Genomic DNA, 17,557 nt, shown 5'->3' on the forward strand with positions numbered 1-17,557 from the left:
CCGTATACACTCTATACTATATTATAGATAGAATTTAGCGGACTTCAAGGACGGAATCCGGTCGGCTTGAAGAACAGGCAAGCCAGGTTGAGGTTCTCTTCTGACATCAGCAGCACGTGGCCGAGCCAGGTCCAGCGTCGCCTCTTCACTAGAGGGTGCTCGGTGCGTTCTCTTATCTCCTCGTTACTCCTAAAGTCATACTACCCCACGGCACAGTATCCATCGCAAACATCTGTTTTCGAAGCTCGGCATACGGTTGCTCCGAGCCTTCGTAAGGTGCCATGATTCGCTACCGTAAAGCAGCACCGTCAGAATGCAAGCGTCGCAAGGCAAATATCAGGCCTAATAAAAATTATGACACATTTTACCCATTTAATAATATAACATTCTGATAGTAGTATTTTAAAGTGACTTAAAATGATCGATATGTATCGATGGAGCACGGAAATCAAAATTTATAAAAAAAATAGTCTTTAATGATATGTCAGAAAATTGCGCAGCATGCGACATTTTTACTATCTGTGAAACAAGCTCGTGAGACAAATAAATTTGTCGGTTAATTTTCAGGTGACTGTTCTTGGGACATTTAGCGGACTGGTATTTCGCACACCTAATACCCCCCGCTTGGCGCGCCCCCATGTATATGTATCCGCTGTTTGGGCACGGTCATTTTTCAAAACCAAAGCGTTATAATGCCTCAATTTCGTATCCCGGTACAAAACTTCACGAGACTGGACCTATAAGCCGGCTCTCACATCTAAACCCGCCCGTCTGCTACACAGCCATAAATCAAACATTTCAAGAACTTCGATTCGGTGTTGCATATGATAACCGCACACATCTACCTATCGACAGTCGCACGTAACCTTCGAAACGTATACATATTTGGATGCGGCGATTGACGAGCCGGTATAGGAATGACCAATTCGTAGGTGATTGTATGCGACCGTGCGTCTTCGACTCGTAGCAGTCGTAGAACGAGAAGTATGCAACTTGTCGATTGCAACAGTATATTATGTTTATTTCAAACTAAAAAGTCGCATTCGACCAATCTGCTGAGCTCCATTTGGCAACGTGTGTTTTGTGAATAACGATGACGTCACATCGACTTATTCGACACTGATGTGAGAGGGCTAACAACCATATACCGTTAGTCGAGGGGAGGGATTCCAATCCCGGGATCCCGAACTATTTTCGATACCTATGAATCCCGGGAAGATAGACATAATCCCGAAACTTTCGGGATTGATTTTTTTTTATCAATTTTTATGGAAAATGAAATAAAACATAACAGAAAAAATACTTTTAATAACATAAACTATAACTACATTAGAAATAAACCGAGTTTGAATGAAGTTTGATTTATTACCCATGTGTTGCCAATTCATTTTATTGTTTCACATAAATTAATAAAAATGAGAAAGATTGGAAAAAAACAATGCTTCGCAGTTTTAACAAAGTGATTCCACCATGATCTCATACGTTTTACGACAGTTTCATATTTGGTTGACTAATTAGATTTATGAAGCGGAAAGGCCATAAACCATGATTTACTTTACTATATTTTATAATCTCGCTAATCCATTGATTAAGTCTTTACTATCAGAAACAGCAATCCCACATAATAAATGTAAACGCTAAACTCTACCTTCTAAACTTAAACTTCTACGAAATTTTATAAATGAAAATCGCTTAGTTTTATAAGTAGTTTAACATAAATTAAAAATTCCATATAATATGTACGATTCTGATAACATCCGTGATATGAATTCGATAAATAGAGTCAAGAAACATTTGAGAGACGTTTCTACCGGGAAATGCTATCTGGAGACCCCACTGGTCACAGGGGGAATCACCGGATAACAAATAACCATTCTTTGCTGCCTTACGCAATGGTAACAACATCAGAAAAAACTAAACAAACTAACACTTCATGCTTTGGTATTACTTGGGCATATTATTCAGAATAATGTTTTAATTACTTCAATATTAAATTTTTTCTATTATATTTATTATCAACACAATATGTTTTTTTTTATTTCAGTTGAACTTGTATTCGTTATCTTTTCATAAATAAACAAAACTGTTTTATTCTCACATTATTATTTTATCAATGTTTTTTGTATATATAAAAATTTTATATTAACTCTCGAAAAAATGCCAATCCCGGGACCAATCGTCAAATTGTAATCCCGAAATCCCGGGATCATAAATTTGGCTCGCGATTGGATTCCCTAGTCGAGAGTGACCCGAATGTATAGGGGGAATATTAACTTTTGAATAAAAACAATCTTGAAAATTGTCATGTGTTTTTTTAATCGGGGAAGAAGTAAAGCTTTTTTGGATTTCGCACAAGGCGGCCGATACCTTGGGGCTGGTCAAAGGTAAATATTGGTCCCTACCTCAGACAACGCTTACGGTTCACTGTTGATAATCCACGATTGAATTTATTCATGTGGGACAGCGGAATTTAATAATAATATATACCAATTTAAATTTATAATATAGGTAAGTACTTACATATACTAGCTGCTATGAATTGTTTAAAAACAGTTTCTTTCTCGTTTTTATTAACAATGACATTTTCTTTTGAAGCACTGTTGAATTGTATGTTTTCTAAAGACATTTTAATATAAAAAGGAATTAACTATTTAAAAAGTAGTTAAAATTTTGATCTTAACTTTCATAAATAACAGTAATATTTAACTATATTGTATTGTTTTTATTTTGTCACTGTAAAACATACTTTTCTATAGTTTAAATAGATTTTTTACGCATTATAATATTAAAGTCTATTGGTTTAAAAATAATAATATTTATAATACGTTGAGATTTGAGAGATTATATTATTATATTGACATTGTTCTATCACTATACGTGAGTTTTTCTGATTATACTAAATAATACTAAATTATGATGTAAGGTGAGAGAGTTGCTATCTTTTTAAAGTATATTATAGTAGGTACAATTCGCGAACAATATAATATGCTATGTTTTATCTGCACGTGTCTACAGGGCCGGGCCCGGGTAAAAATAGGTTTCTGGATTGATAATAATTGATACAATTTTATTAATTTAAAGAATCTTTTATTTAATATACTTATAGGTAACCACTTCATGGGCGACGTTTAAGAAGACAAATAACATGGTGGTACTTTGCGTTTCCATTTATTTTTCTTATTTGTATTGGATACCTATTTCTATCTAAAAGTCTTAACTAACACAGGCAGTGACGTCCCTAAACAAAATGCCGCCCCTAGGCAGCGCCAGAATACCGCCCCATTTTGTTATACAGTATTTTTTTATCATCCTTTCATGACTCCAATATCTGAGAAAGGTGTTGTATGGATACATTACTAACAAAATATACCACTAAACCTAATTTAAATGCTATCTCTACTTTAATAGACAATATTGAGAGCCCACGGTTTCAGATACATTTAAAAATACTACACCTGACAACTTGCATGTATCATTGCTGCTCACCAAGGACGTGTCATCCAAGGACAACGGAAGTAAACTAGACATCACGACCCCGACAAAAAAATACCGTCCTGTTAAACCTATTATGTTAACTAATACATTTTATTTCCAACCAATGAGCTGAATTTTAGCTAAGCTGTGGTACCTACCTATTTCTATATATACCTAATGATTCTCCTCAATTTGCCACCTTTCGAGTAATTGCCGCCCCCAAGCGACGCTCATTCTGCCTACCCCCACAGGACGTCACTGAGCACAGATCGCGACGCTCTTTTGTGAAAGCCAAGTAACATGCGACCCTTCGCCATATTGGATAAATAATCATTTTTATTAGGAAACCCACAAAAATAGTCGGTGTGTATACTTATGTACGCGCGTTAGAAGTTATACTTCTTTGGCGTAAGAAAACAAAAACAAAACTTGTGATAAACTAGATTATTTGACTAGCTCTTAATTATCTTCTAAAATTACACACTCAGGAAAAAGGACCGCTATTGGAATGCCGTTGGTTTATTTCTATACACTTTAACTTATATTACTAAATTATTTAATGGTTTCCTGTTGTTTTTATTTTTTAAGTACCAACTGTCACTCTGGCATTTAATAGTTTGTTTACGTAAGGAATTGCAAATGGCAAAAAATAATAAATTCGCTGCTTAGGCAACGGAACAATTCTAAACTATAATATTATACTGTATAATCGTCACGATCGCAGTACCATATCGTGGCGTAAAGATAGTGCGTTCGGCTGATAACCGAACAATCGGTGGTTCGAATCCGATCGAGTGCGTTTTTTTTCGTGTGAAAAAATAAATTATGTGTTACATGTCACACGCCAAAAATACACTCTTTTATCTGGCTTACAGAGCTTTAGCAAGATAATACAATGTTTAATGCAACCACGATCAAACGATGTATTTGGCGATAGTACATATTATTGGATTATTGGATTATATTGTATTGTAGTTGAAAGCCATGCAGTCGATGTGATCTGAATTTCACTTGGCACTCACGAGCAATATCTATGATATTATTATATTGGGATATGAAAACCATTAAACCGAAAACAAAAGACATTCTATGAAAAAAAAATGGTCGCCCAAAAAATCCGCGCATGCGCATTTTCTCACTATAAAATATCCTAGACTAGGACGAGCGGAGGAGTGTGGTAAGAAATAAACCCAAATTATTCTTATTTTCCCATAAGTAAACAGGCACAATCAAAAAATAGAAGGGGCACATTCCTCCCCCCTTTCGCCCTCACCGGTAGCCTGCCTAGCAAGCTGCCGGTTAGGATAAATCTCTTAAAACTACCATGGAGAAAAATATGAAAAAAGCACTTTCTTCACCTTTCTTTCAAGCATCTTCAGTGCGAAAACCCCTCCAAATACCCCCTCTTATAAAACCCTATGATAGAGTCATAAACCCTACTTTTTCGTCAAGGTCTCTAGCCCCCACTGAGGACACCGCTATTGAGGTCACCCTCAATAACCTCTCCCAGGATATGGAGACGGAATTTCCGGAACTTCAGATTCCCAAATTTCCTTTTAAGTGGCAGAGAGTCACTGCAAAGGCCCCAAAACGGCCGCTCTCGATTTCCCCAACATCTGTGCCAACAGCGAACAAATTTATGGCACTTAACCCAGAGGAAATACTCCCAACTGCCCCACCAAAACTCCTCCCCTCTTCTGCAAATCCTCCCAAGGTTCGCAAAACCCGAGTCCCTCCTGTCATTCTCTCAGTAATAGGAGAAAACCATAAGACGGTAATAGACCGTCTCAATACATTCCTGTGTGAAAATAAATGCTCCATCCAAATTAGAGGACCAAACTACTTCGTGCAAACGGAATCAGTAGTTGCGCACAAACTTCTTGTTAACGGTCTACGAGATTCTGGAGCCATTTTTCGCACATTCACCCTTTCAGAGGATAGAACCTGCAAGGTAGTTATTAATGGGACTTCCCAACATAGAACCGAGAGAAATCTCGGAGGACCTCAGAGCGAGAGGCTTTGAGGTAATATCAGTCTCTTTAATGAGATCCAAAAATCCGACCACCACCAGAAATCCCCTCCTCCTGGTGCAAATGCCCCCTGGCTCCGACATGCAGTTTATGTCAAACAAGGTTAGAGAAATTTTTCATGTCAAGGTGTCCCTGGAGAAATTCAGGGGCAAGTCAAACAATGGTGGCACTCAGTGCTATAGATGCCAACAGTTCGGTCATTCGGCCCACAACTGCAATAGAGACGCAAGGTGCGTCAAATGTATGGATGCTCATGCATCAAAGGAATGCCCCCGCCCTAAAGGTAGTGCCATAGGTTCCCCAGGAGTCAGGTGCTGCAACTGCGGCGGGGACCACCCAGCCAATTTCAGGCAATGCCCTAAGCGTATTGCCTACGCTAAGGCAATAGCAGCTCTCAGAGCAGCCTCAGCGACTCCTAAGACCAAAGCCATGCCGCACAAATCAGTCTCCCGAGCGGCAGACCCCCAAACCCTACCCTGTCCATGGAGGAAAGGCTTGACAGAGCCGAATCTCTGCTTATTAAATGCGGCATGTTGCCCTAAATGGCTAACACACGCCCACTAAAAATAATCTCCTGGAACGCCCGCAGCATTGCTCAGCGCGATAAGCGACCGGAGTTGACTGACCTACTCCGGGTGCTAGACGTGGACACTGCTTTAATTCAGGAGATATTCCTTAAACCAAAAGACCGTTTCTCTGTTCCCGGTTTTGACTGTTATCGTGAGGACCGCCCTCTCCCAGCGAAGGGTGGGGGTGTCATGATACTAGTCAATCAAGACTTAAAACATGCTCACATCCCAATTAAGCCTCTCATTGGATTTGAAGCCACGGCAGTTGAAGTAAACTTAAATGGACGCCTACATGCCATAATTTCGGTACCTATATGGGCATGCCAAAGAAAAAGTGAGCGAGGTAGAGGTGGTCTACCTTGCCAACCTCAGAGGCTCAGTCATCCTAGCAGGTGATTTTAATGCACATAATAAGATTTGGAACTGCCATTCCAACAACGCCCGTGGCAATGCCCTCTTAAAGATTACAGAGAAATACGATTTCTCAATCTCACATCCTGACGAGCCGACTCGTGTCCAAGCTCGTTGCAACCCAGCAGTTTTAGATTTTGTGATAGCAAACAACTCCCCAGAAACCGGTGTCCCGAGAGTTGTTAATGCTCTGAAATCGGATCACCTGCCAATTTATTTCGAAGTTGGAGGCGAATACGATAAAGAGAAGTAAAATCCAATTTGACTACTCTAAAGCCAAATGGCACCTATTCAAGAGGCATATTAATCGATGCATTGATCTCACGCCTAGAACCTTTCAAACGGAGGTAGAGATAGAGACAGCGGCTGTCGAACTCACTGAGACTATTCTCACAGCGAGACGTCGCTATATTCCGAAAATCAAGAAAAATCCCATCAGGGTGGATCTTAATGATGAGGCCAGAGAGCTCATCAATACTAGAAACCAGCTACGCAAGGACTGGAACAAAGCTAGACGCACAAATCACTTCATCAAACGTGAGATCAATACTTTGCAAGGTAAAATCAAGAAGATAGTATCAGAACTACAAGCCGAGCATTGGGACAATAAACTCAAGGACTGCAGAATTTATACAGACGACCCGCGGAACTCACTCTGGGCATTATCCAGGGCGATTAAAACGGGCCCGTCTGTTATAAAGCCCCTCAGAGAGAATGCAACTAGTCGAAATTTCGTGTACTCAGATCTCGAAAAAGCAGACGCACTTGCCGATGCGTTCGTCAATAATACAAAAATCCAGTCGGACACCGATTCAGCTACTAAAGCCTTGGTGAACAACTCAATTCTTGCACTTGCGAAAGAAGACATCGATCCCGATGATGTTAAAATTGTTGAACCGCGCGAGATCTCTAGATCTATCAATACCTTGATCGCCAGAAAGGCACCCGGACGAGACAATATCACAAATTACATGTTGAAACGACTTCCCGAGAAGGCGCGGATACATATTGCTAAGATTTTCAATGCATGTCTGCTGGGCGGATACTTTCCAAAGACCTGGAAAACGGCTCACGTTGTCGCTATAGCAAAACCCAAGAAAGACCACTCTTTGGCTGTAAACTACAGACCTATAAGTCTACTAGATGGCATAAGCAAACTTTTCGAGAAAGTGATCCTTCGACGCTTTCTACCATCCCACAATCAAGTCCTCCCGGACACCCAATATGGTTTCAGGAAGGGTCTATCAACGACCTTACAACTCTCCAGAATTACCGGGATTGTGATGGCCGATATGAGGCAGCGCAAGACTACTGGTATGGTTCTGTTGGACCTCGAAAAGGCATTTGATACGGTCTGACATGACGGTCTAATCTACAAACTTTTTACCACGAACATGCCCGTGTACATCACAAAAATCATCCAGAACTACTTGAGCGGTCGAGCGCTTTTTGCAGTGGTCAAACGGGAGAATTCATCTCACCGCACTATCGATGCAGGGGTACCACAGGGCAGTTTGATGGGGCCTAGGCTCTTCAATCATTTCATAAGTGATATGCCAAATCCCGCCAACTGCACACTGGCGCTATACGCAGATGACACAGCCATCCTTTCCACCAGCCGCCAGACTGACACGGCGATTAGGAACTTAGAAAAGGACACTCGACAGCTAACTGATTATTTCAGTCGCTGGAGACTTAAAGTTAACGCGGAGAAGACGGAGGCGATTCTCTTCTCGCGGAGCCAAAAATCCTATAAAGGAAAAATTACTGTTTGTGACATCCCCTGTTCATTCAGTAACACTGTGAAATACCTCGGGGTATACCTTCACCATAGATTGAACTAGACACCTTACCTATTAGAAGCCAGGCGAAAAGCCTTTACGGCGATGGGGGTTCTTAGACCCATCTTCAACCGTAGAAGTTGTCTATCAGAAGAAAACAAAAAGGCACTATATAGCATGGTTATTAAACCAACCATGCTGTATGGATCCCCAATTTGGACTACTGATATCACCAAATCCAATTTAAAGATGCTGCAAACAATAGCGAACATATGCATTCGAATCGTCTACGAACTCAAGCCTCACCATAGCATCAAACGCATCAATGCAAAACACGATGGAATCGACATTGCCGAAACCATAACTAAATACAGAGAGACCTTCTTGAATAGACTGACAGAAGGGCCTCATAAGAAACCTACACTATTTGCCAACAAAATTCAAAATTTTAAGCACAAGCGCAAGGAAGCTAGGCTCCGTCATAAGATGATTCCCCCTGACTCTCCAAATCCTGATGATCCACCCCCTCCTCACTCAATTACAGGTACCTATTCCACAGCGGATGCGGCCGGCAGTACTCTGACCCCGCCGGATCCCTTCCAGGGTCTAGCGGTAGAGGTAAAAGAATGTTTGGAAGCCCTAAGAGTTAAACTAGGTAGCTTTAGAATGTACATCAGAATGAGACTCGGGCTCAAAGCCCAGGTGAGATCTAAACTTGTGGAAAACAGAAAACGGGTTATACCCCTAGGGACTGGGCGAACATCTTTGAAGTTATAAAATGATCCACACAAGATCATAATCTCAAGCCGAACATCCCGCTAAAGGATGAACTTTTTGTTTGTTGGACCCATAAGGACAATATTCGGAAGAGGGTTTTTCTTAACTGTTTTCCCTCGAAAGACTTGTTTGAAAAGCGAAGGTAAATGTAAATTCAATAGCTCAATACTTAGCTAGATTACATGCGGGAAAGGGCATTAATGTACTTACAAGACCCAACCATAGAAATAATAGTCAGGAAACCGAGGTCTCGAGGTCAGACCTCACAAGGTTTCAGTTAGAAGAAAAGGTAGGAAACCCCCCCCCCCCCCCCTCGCCAGCGGATCCGGCTCATTTAAAATTTGCACGTCGAAGTCACCGGAACTCTGACAACTGTTTTGATTTTCTTTTGAAATAATTTGCTAGGAAAGTAGAATTTCCCTCACAATACGTACAATATAGTAACTTTATTATATATTTGGGTATTTTTTACTAAAAAAAAAATTTCCTCGATAATTACAGCATTTCGTTCACGTACCTTGAATAATATTTTGTTTTGTTACGTAATAATATTAATATTATCTTAGTATTACGTAACAAAATGTATGAAATGCAATAATAAAATTATTACTTCTCTTATAGGCGGAGCATATAGGCATCACAATAAACATAGTTTTTCTACAACGAATAATTATCTTATCAACACAATTAAGAGGAAAACGATTAAATCTGGAAAACTATTAAAAATAATTCATACTCCTTATTCTATGGGCACGATGGTCGGCTATGATCACGTCATTGCGCGAGACGTCATGTTTCAGATTTGTCAAATAATAAAGTGTGATATAAGATAGAATTGACGTTTTAATAGCCCCATATCAATAAAAACTAGAGTAAAGGAAGGCCGCTTATTGGAATACCGGTGGTTTATTCTAGACACTTAAAGACAACTTTAATTATTTCTCGTTGTTTTTATTTTATTCTGGCCAACAATAATAAATTCGTTTCTTAGGCAACGGAACAATTCTTCGTACATATAATAATAAGTTCGCTGCTTAGGGAACGGAACAATTCTAAACTATAATATTATACTGTATAATCATCACGATTGCGTTATCATACTGTGGCGTAAAGGCAGTGCGTTCGGCTGATAACCGAACAATCGTGGTTCGAATCCAATCGAATGCGATTTTTTTCGTGTGAAAAAAGAACTATGTGTTACATGTCACACGCCAAAAATACACTCTGATCTGATTTTCTAAACGTGCATACAGAAGTATAACTTCAAAAATAATTATAAAATAAAATTCTGCTCGACTTTTTTGTGTGGGTTTATCTCACTTAACTGTTCGACTTGCCTCGCCAGGCCCCCCAGGCTAGAGCCCTGTTAGCCCCTCGTTGAGGGGGTCATGATGTGGATGTCCCTAGACAAAATGCCACCCCATTTTTATACAGTATTTTTTATCATCCTTTCATGACTCCAATATCTAAGAAATGTGTTATATGGATACATTACTAACAAAACATATACCCACTAAAACATAAAAAATTAAATTTAAAATATTTTCCCCTAAAAGTGGGTATTTTTTTGATGTTGGTTATTCTTACATGTCATTTTTGAAATACATTAATTTACTATGTCTAGAGAAATTAAGGGCGATCCTTGTCGCTTTTGGTTTTAAACTTGGAAACATTTGTAATGATATTAGTTTTTAGCCTGAGATCGCTAAGGTTTAAGATATAATAGCGGCGCGACACTTCGATATATACTCAAATCGTTGACATCTTTAGTTTTGAGGGCTAACGCAACTTCCATGCGCCATGGTTAATTAGTCAGACTATAATTATTCGCAAATCTGTACGTGTCGTTTCTGGTCACCAAAGACGTCGAAGGGCAACGGAAGTAAACTAGACATTGCGAACCCGACAAAAAACCACAGTCAGATTAAACCTTTTGTTTTAATAAATATATTTTGTTTCCAACCAGTGAGCTGATTTTTTTAATGGGTAGATATTTTCGTTTTTACTAAATTTGGTAGCTATTTCTATATGATATACCAAATGATTCTCCTTGATTTGCCGCCCTTCGAGCAACCGCCGCCCCCAAGCGACGCTCAATCTGCCTACCCCCACGGGACGTCACTGCACACAGGAAAGTATATTCAAATGGTTTTGTGTTAGGATGTATCAGCAATTCACGGCCCAGGGCTCGGTGACCTTTTCAGACTATTGGAACACATTCAAGATTTAGTTTTATTGCATGTGTTTATGAAAAGTTTAAGTATAAATAAATACTTATCAATTTGCATTATTAAAAAATACAGAAAAATACGATAAATGAAATGACAGCTAAGCGGTTTACACGTCGGCTTATAATGTCGTGGGTCCCAAGTTCGAATCATGTGGGTCGAATGGGTCTGGCGAATACATATATTGTTTTTCAATTTGTGTTTGGAGTCAGAGTATGAACCTAATTAATAGGTTGAACAAGTGGCAGACATCATCTTCTATAATATGATCTTATTAGGATCCGACATACACGTACATAAACACTGCATAGAAATATATAGTCACTAGAATAAATCTTTTTGTGAAAATATGACAGCCAGCGGGATTCAAACCCGTGTCCTCTAGGATTCAAACAATTATTGCGAATTAATATTAAATTAGCTTATAAGTATGTTATTACTAGTAAAAAATACCAGGTGGCAATGCCATCTGTCAAAATTCTTGGATATAGATTAGTTCTGCAACAGAAATTATTTTGATTAAAACCCCATTTAGACATTTCAGAGATATTTTATTTTCAAAATCGTGTTTTCTATCCGACACCATACTTATATATCTTTCCGCTAATCTGTCACAAATTAATTGTAATATCGTTTAATACTTTTTATATACTCAATATACTAGTAGGTACTGACAGAAACCATCAGTGAAACGATTAACAGAGAATCCGATCATTTGTTGTCTTTCACGAGCCAATTAAAATAAACGATTCTTTTATTTGTGTGTCAGCTTATTTTTTCAAATTTAGAATTTGCGTTCACATATTGTATGTTTCTCTCACCTTACACTTTTGTATACGTCTTCTCTCTGTCTCGTTCTCTCCTACACATTTACATATATTTTCTCGCATGCGTTATGTACAGCCTGACAAATAAATTAAAACAAATATAATACATAGCAGTGGCAAAGGGTAGAGGTGGTAGAGGTAGGCTGTTAAGATTCGACATAAATAGCGCACACTAAACTATATCAGTCACACTTATTTGTTTTCATTGAACTTACATAATATTAATAACAGATGGTGTTGGTTATTTTTTTTAATTCATTCATTCCTAATGAATATGTTTTGTTTGTTATCTACTATGGCTTGGATTAGACTAGGTTCAATTGAATTTTAAAAACTAACAAACACTATGTACACATTTTAGTCTTGGTTCAACGAAAACAAATACATTCGACTCACAAAGTTTAATGGGCACTATTTATCTCAGTTTTTAACTGTCTACCACCACCCTTCGCCACTGATATAATATAATATATAAGATGGTTGTGAGTTCAACCAGTGTGTGCTTCCCATATCTACACATGCGTGTTAAACCGGAGTTCCAAAAACTTAGATTAGCACAGTTTGTTACCCAGTGCGTGCCTGGTGAGCATAACGTACAATACAAAGACAAAACACGCAATTAATGGATAAGAGAACAAATAAGGCGATGTAAAGAAATTTCTAAAAACGGAAATGACGGGATATATTTAATAATAGACAGTTATTGGACAGATCTAGTCATCTAATGGTACTTAAAGTAAAAAAAAGTCTGATAGATATACCAGTAGCGTAGCAAGGGGCGGGTAAAATCACAACCACTATTAAGTAAATGACAATTATTCAGAATCACTGGCAAATGAAAAGTTTTTCAAAAGAATATTAATGAATAAATATATGTATATTTTAAAGAAAATATTAAGACGTTACTTCAGTGAAACGGCAAATAATTTTCAACTATAGGTGCGACGATATTTTGGACTGGCTGGCAATCGGAGAGCAAAAGTCGAGCTGTGAACACGTCAATTTGTTTTGTGATGGCGACGGGGGAATTTAAAAATTACTAAAAAACGTTACCCATTTACTTGAAAAAGAAAACATGTCAATGAATATATTATTATTATTATTATTAGTAATAGAACAATAAACATAACATTAAATGGACGCATGTTGACTTTTTATGACACATTATGTTTTGTTCTGCACGCGTCATTTGTCGCGTCACTGTCGTTTTAGACCGTGCCCCAGCTGAAGTATAGCCTTAAATAGAAGACGACAATAATAACAAAAGTGTCATTTCATGCATTAAGCAAATGCTTTTTAACAGACGCGCACAGGAAAATGGTTTGGGGGGTCCATTATGGAAAAAAATATTCATAATTGATTTTTAAGGCGGCGGGATACGGCGGAGTTAAGAAAATGAAATACGACAAGTAAGTGGTGCGGCTGACTTCCACATTTACCCCGCCTACTACGCTTTGCTTATATCTTCTCGTCGCTTCAATTTCTGAATACCACACTTTCCAGATACGTGCCCAATACCCAGATACCCCGCACTTTAAATTTAGCGAAAATCACCTGTGCTGCCGTTGTAACTAAGGGCCTATGAGTTATTGTAAGCTTTCGCAAATGGTTATCGAATGCGCGAGACTTAACGATCATAATTATTTAGATCCACCAGTATAAGTTGTCCTTTGAGTGAGGGCGCCACATGCTAACATTTGAAATTATCATTTATTACTTTTTCTACTATAATGAGCTTAGTTCTAAATTCGAACTCCTGACGATTTATGATGGTACGAATATAACATCGTCAGTGTCTTTTCTTTTAGATATGCCGCATCATCCGGGTCACGCGCGTGTTTGAACATGTACCGTTTAAAAAAAATCGGTTAGGTACATGTTCAAACACGCGCGTTAACATGATCTTACTCCCTACTTCAGTTTTAGTTTGTCAATTTATGGCTACGGCCGTATGTTGTAGCTTAACCACTGGGGAATGCCAAAATAAATGGCGTATTTCAAAAAAACACTACCTTATTCTTAGGTCAATAATTATTATAAAGCAATCATTATTCGTAGGATGTTTATAACACTTGAATGGTCAAAGACATAGCTTATAATTAGTATCTTTAGAATTATCTTCAAATGTGTTAATCTTGCCCATTATTTGAATAATAAAATGCCTAATTCTTGTCAAATTTGGGATCACAGAGACAGTGGCGCACCCAGGGGGTGGGCCAAGGGGCCCTGGCACCCCCCAAACATGAAAATTATCTCAATGACTTTAAACATTGAAATTGAAAGCCAATAAACTATACCTTTGGGTTTAGACAAATAAAAACACGGCAAAAAAATGATTTGTAATTCTCCAGCACCCCTTTTAGAAAAATTTCTTAGATTTTAATTTCTAACACAACACTAATGTCAGGTTTTTTAGAAACCCAATCCTTAATGGAACTGTCAAAAAATTCTCGGTGTCCACCCGAATTCCGGAGTGGTGTAGGTCATGGCTGGGGAGGGCTGACAGGGCTCTAGCCTGGGGGCCCGGGCTGTGGGGAGCCCGGCGTGTCGGGTTGAGCAGATAAGTGAGATAAACACACATCATAAATTAGCTTTAATAGTAAAAAAAATCGCCTGCGACGCTATTATACTTCATGGTCATGAACATTTTCAATTACTTATATAATTGTGCAATTTGTTTTGATTATTATGTGTCGATACTCGACAGCTCCTTTATTAAAGTAGATGTATTCAAAATCGCAAATAATTCACTGTATAAGTACCCTTAATTTGAACTAAAACACAATTTGAAAAACGTTGATGTAGTGTTTCACACCGCCTTTAATTTTAGCGGTAGGTAGGGGGCCCGCCAAATATCCTAGCCCGTTTCAGGATGTGGGGACCATGGTGTAGGTACACCGAGTGGAGTGGTAGACAAAAGACCGATAAACGAGAAATTAGGCTCTGAAGAAGAAAAAGAGCCTATGAGACTAATTTACATTCTCCTCCTTGCCCCCCCCCCCAATATTAAATCCTGGGTGCGCCACTGCACAGAGATTATCAATATATTTTTTTTCGTAAATATTTCACTATAATAATGTCGACATAAATTATACTAATGGTTTCATAAATGCGTTTAAAAATTAATAAATGTAAAAAATCTTAACACCACTGCACATGCATGTACTGAAATATGACTATATTCTAAAACATTAGAGCGAGAGGTTTAAAAGAATACTAATTTATGTAACAAAAATACCTTCAAATGTTTGAAATAAATATAAAGGATAATTAGGCTTCAAAATTATATGCATAGATTATCTACAACGTTTAAGGAATATCCAGGATCATGCTTTGAAAATGCAATAAAAGTTCCATTTTGACCTACGCTGAGCATGTACCCCCTTAAGGTAGGCCTACGTAGAGACCGCTGAATGGCCGAAATAGCGGAAATACGGTACAATACAATGCATATAGAAGAATCTGCTTGTAGAATCCTTGATACAACAGTGAATAACTGATACAGGTTAATTATTGCAAGTGGTGGGTTTAGTCACTTGGGCCATACAATCCAACTACCAACGTACCTAGTAAAAAATAAATATGAATGTAATTATGTAGGTATCTTTTTTTTAAATCACAATATCATCTACTAATTAAACTTAATTATTATTGAAGATATCTGTGACCTTTTTATGATTTTGGTGTAATTTAATAATTTTATGACAGGTTTTGAACCATTATGAGGCATCCTTTCGTACGAAGAAATGGTAGTACATAATAACGGGTGTTTTTAGAGGTTTGTTTAACACCTTTTCCAGCGACAGCCTATTTGTCAGCTGACAGCTGGTTTGTGGTCAATTTGGTTTGCCTTTTTACCATGAACAGACTTACGCTAGAACAACGGTTGCAAATTGTGCAAATTTATTTCGAAAATCGTGGTTCAGTTCAGTTCATTTTCACCACAAAATTTTGTTCAGTGATTATGCTCATTTTTCGTTGAATAGCTACGTCAATAAGAAAAATTGCCACATTTGCAGTGAAGAAAATCTACAAGCCATTATTAACTTATTTAGTGCTAACACCGCGACTGGCGCGTTTGGAGTAGTTGGCCAGTAGATATAATTAACATGTTATTTAAATTGGCACTTACAGGGTCTGCAGTGATTGTGTTTTAAGACGCCGTTGCATCCACAAAAAGTCACTGCTTTGTGTGCTTTATGGGCCAGTGGAATCATTGGTCCATATTTCTTCAAAAATTATGCCGGCCAGAAGGTGACAGTAAATGGAGAGTACTATAGATAGGTAGATGATTAGTGACTTTTTCTTTCCCCAATTGAAGTGGAAGAGCTGTGGTTTCGAAAAGACGGCGCAATATGCCACACAGCGCGCACCACAATCAATTTATTGAAGGAAACATTCGATGAGCACATAATTTCGCGTTATGTACCTGTGAATTGGCCTCCAAGATCGTGTGATTTAACATATTTAGATTATTTTCTGTATGGATATGTAAAGTCGTTAGTCCACGCCGATAAACCAGAGACGATACACGACTTGGAAGCCAACATTCGCCGCGTCATTGCCGATGTACGGCCCCAGCTGCTAGAAAAAGTGGTCGAAAATTGGACTTCCAGATTGCGGCACCCATATGCCCGAAATCATATTTAAACACTAATGGCATAAAATTATCTTTCGAATAAAGCCAATGACATGTCCATTACAACAATTTTTATGACGTTTTTATTAGCTCGTATTCTTATTTGTCCGGTGGTTGTTTCTCCAGTACAAATCTTACAATCGATTTTTAACTAACTTCCCGAGTAGCTAGACATTTGAAACTTTTAGAATATATCAGAACACGATGCCAATGCATTCTTTTAATACTTTTAGCCATCTTTAATTAGAATTGAATTCATTTTCAGTTAATTCTGTTATGTATGAAAAGTTATTTCGGAAGAAATTCGTAATCCAATCCACGATTATTGGTTGCTAAGGGGGTGGTCCTTGCAACTAAATTATTAATATATACTGATACCGAGAAGAAGGAAAGAACTCACATGTAGGCTGGTGGTATCCTTCATCAGCTTCACTTAGACCAGGGGGAAAGGTGTGACATCATAGGACATAATTATAACACAGAAACTTCGATTCAAAACCTCCGCGCGGAGAATATATTTAATTACACTAAATTATACAAGCCTGGGTTGTAAATTACATTAGGGTAGACATCGATTGTTTTACATCATTAATTACACTTAAAGAAGCCTTAGATTTAGTTATCGCACAGTCGTCACATTGGAGCACGTGTTTGAGCGCATTAGCGGAATCGACGCCAAAGCGTTTTATCGAAGACGCGATGCGTGATTTCGAGGTGGTTATAGGGGTTATTATTAAGCCGATAACACGGAAGGGATTCACTAATTTATTATATTAAAACGGGCGTGACTTGACAGTTTACATCGTAAGGAACCCGGGCCA

The 17,557-nt window shown here is 38.3% G+C and overlaps 1 protein-coding gene across 2 annotated transcripts in view; it reads right to left on the minus strand.

The window, feature by feature from the left end:
* Positions 1 to 17,269, minus strand: part of LOC147077992 (facilitated trehalose transporter Tret1-like) — a 40,038-nt gene extending 22,769 nt beyond the window's left edge. The window contains exon 1 of one of the 2 annotated variants that reach the window (XM_085961087.1): positions 17,137 to 17,269. Coding sequence is in view for 1 of the 2 variants with exons in the window: in XM_085961086.1 (XP_085817212.1) it covers positions 2,521 to 2,626 (106 nt within the window). In the remaining variant the exon portion in view is untranslated. Of the gene's footprint in view, positions 1 to 2,520; positions 2,909 to 17,136 lie in introns of those variants that run through there. The other variant, XM_085961086.1, reaches the window with a different exon arrangement.
* Between the last annotated feature and the right edge of the window lie 288 nt (positions 17,270 to 17,557).

Source organism: Rhyacophila brunnea, unplaced genomic scaffold (assembly GCF_057557595.1).
Source record: "Rhyacophila brunnea isolate RB1 unplaced genomic scaffold, BYU_Rbru_1.0 scaffold_12, whole genome shotgun sequence".
In the NCBI taxonomy this organism is placed as follows: Eukaryota; Metazoa; Arthropoda; class Insecta; order Trichoptera; family Rhyacophilidae; genus Rhyacophila; species Rhyacophila brunnea.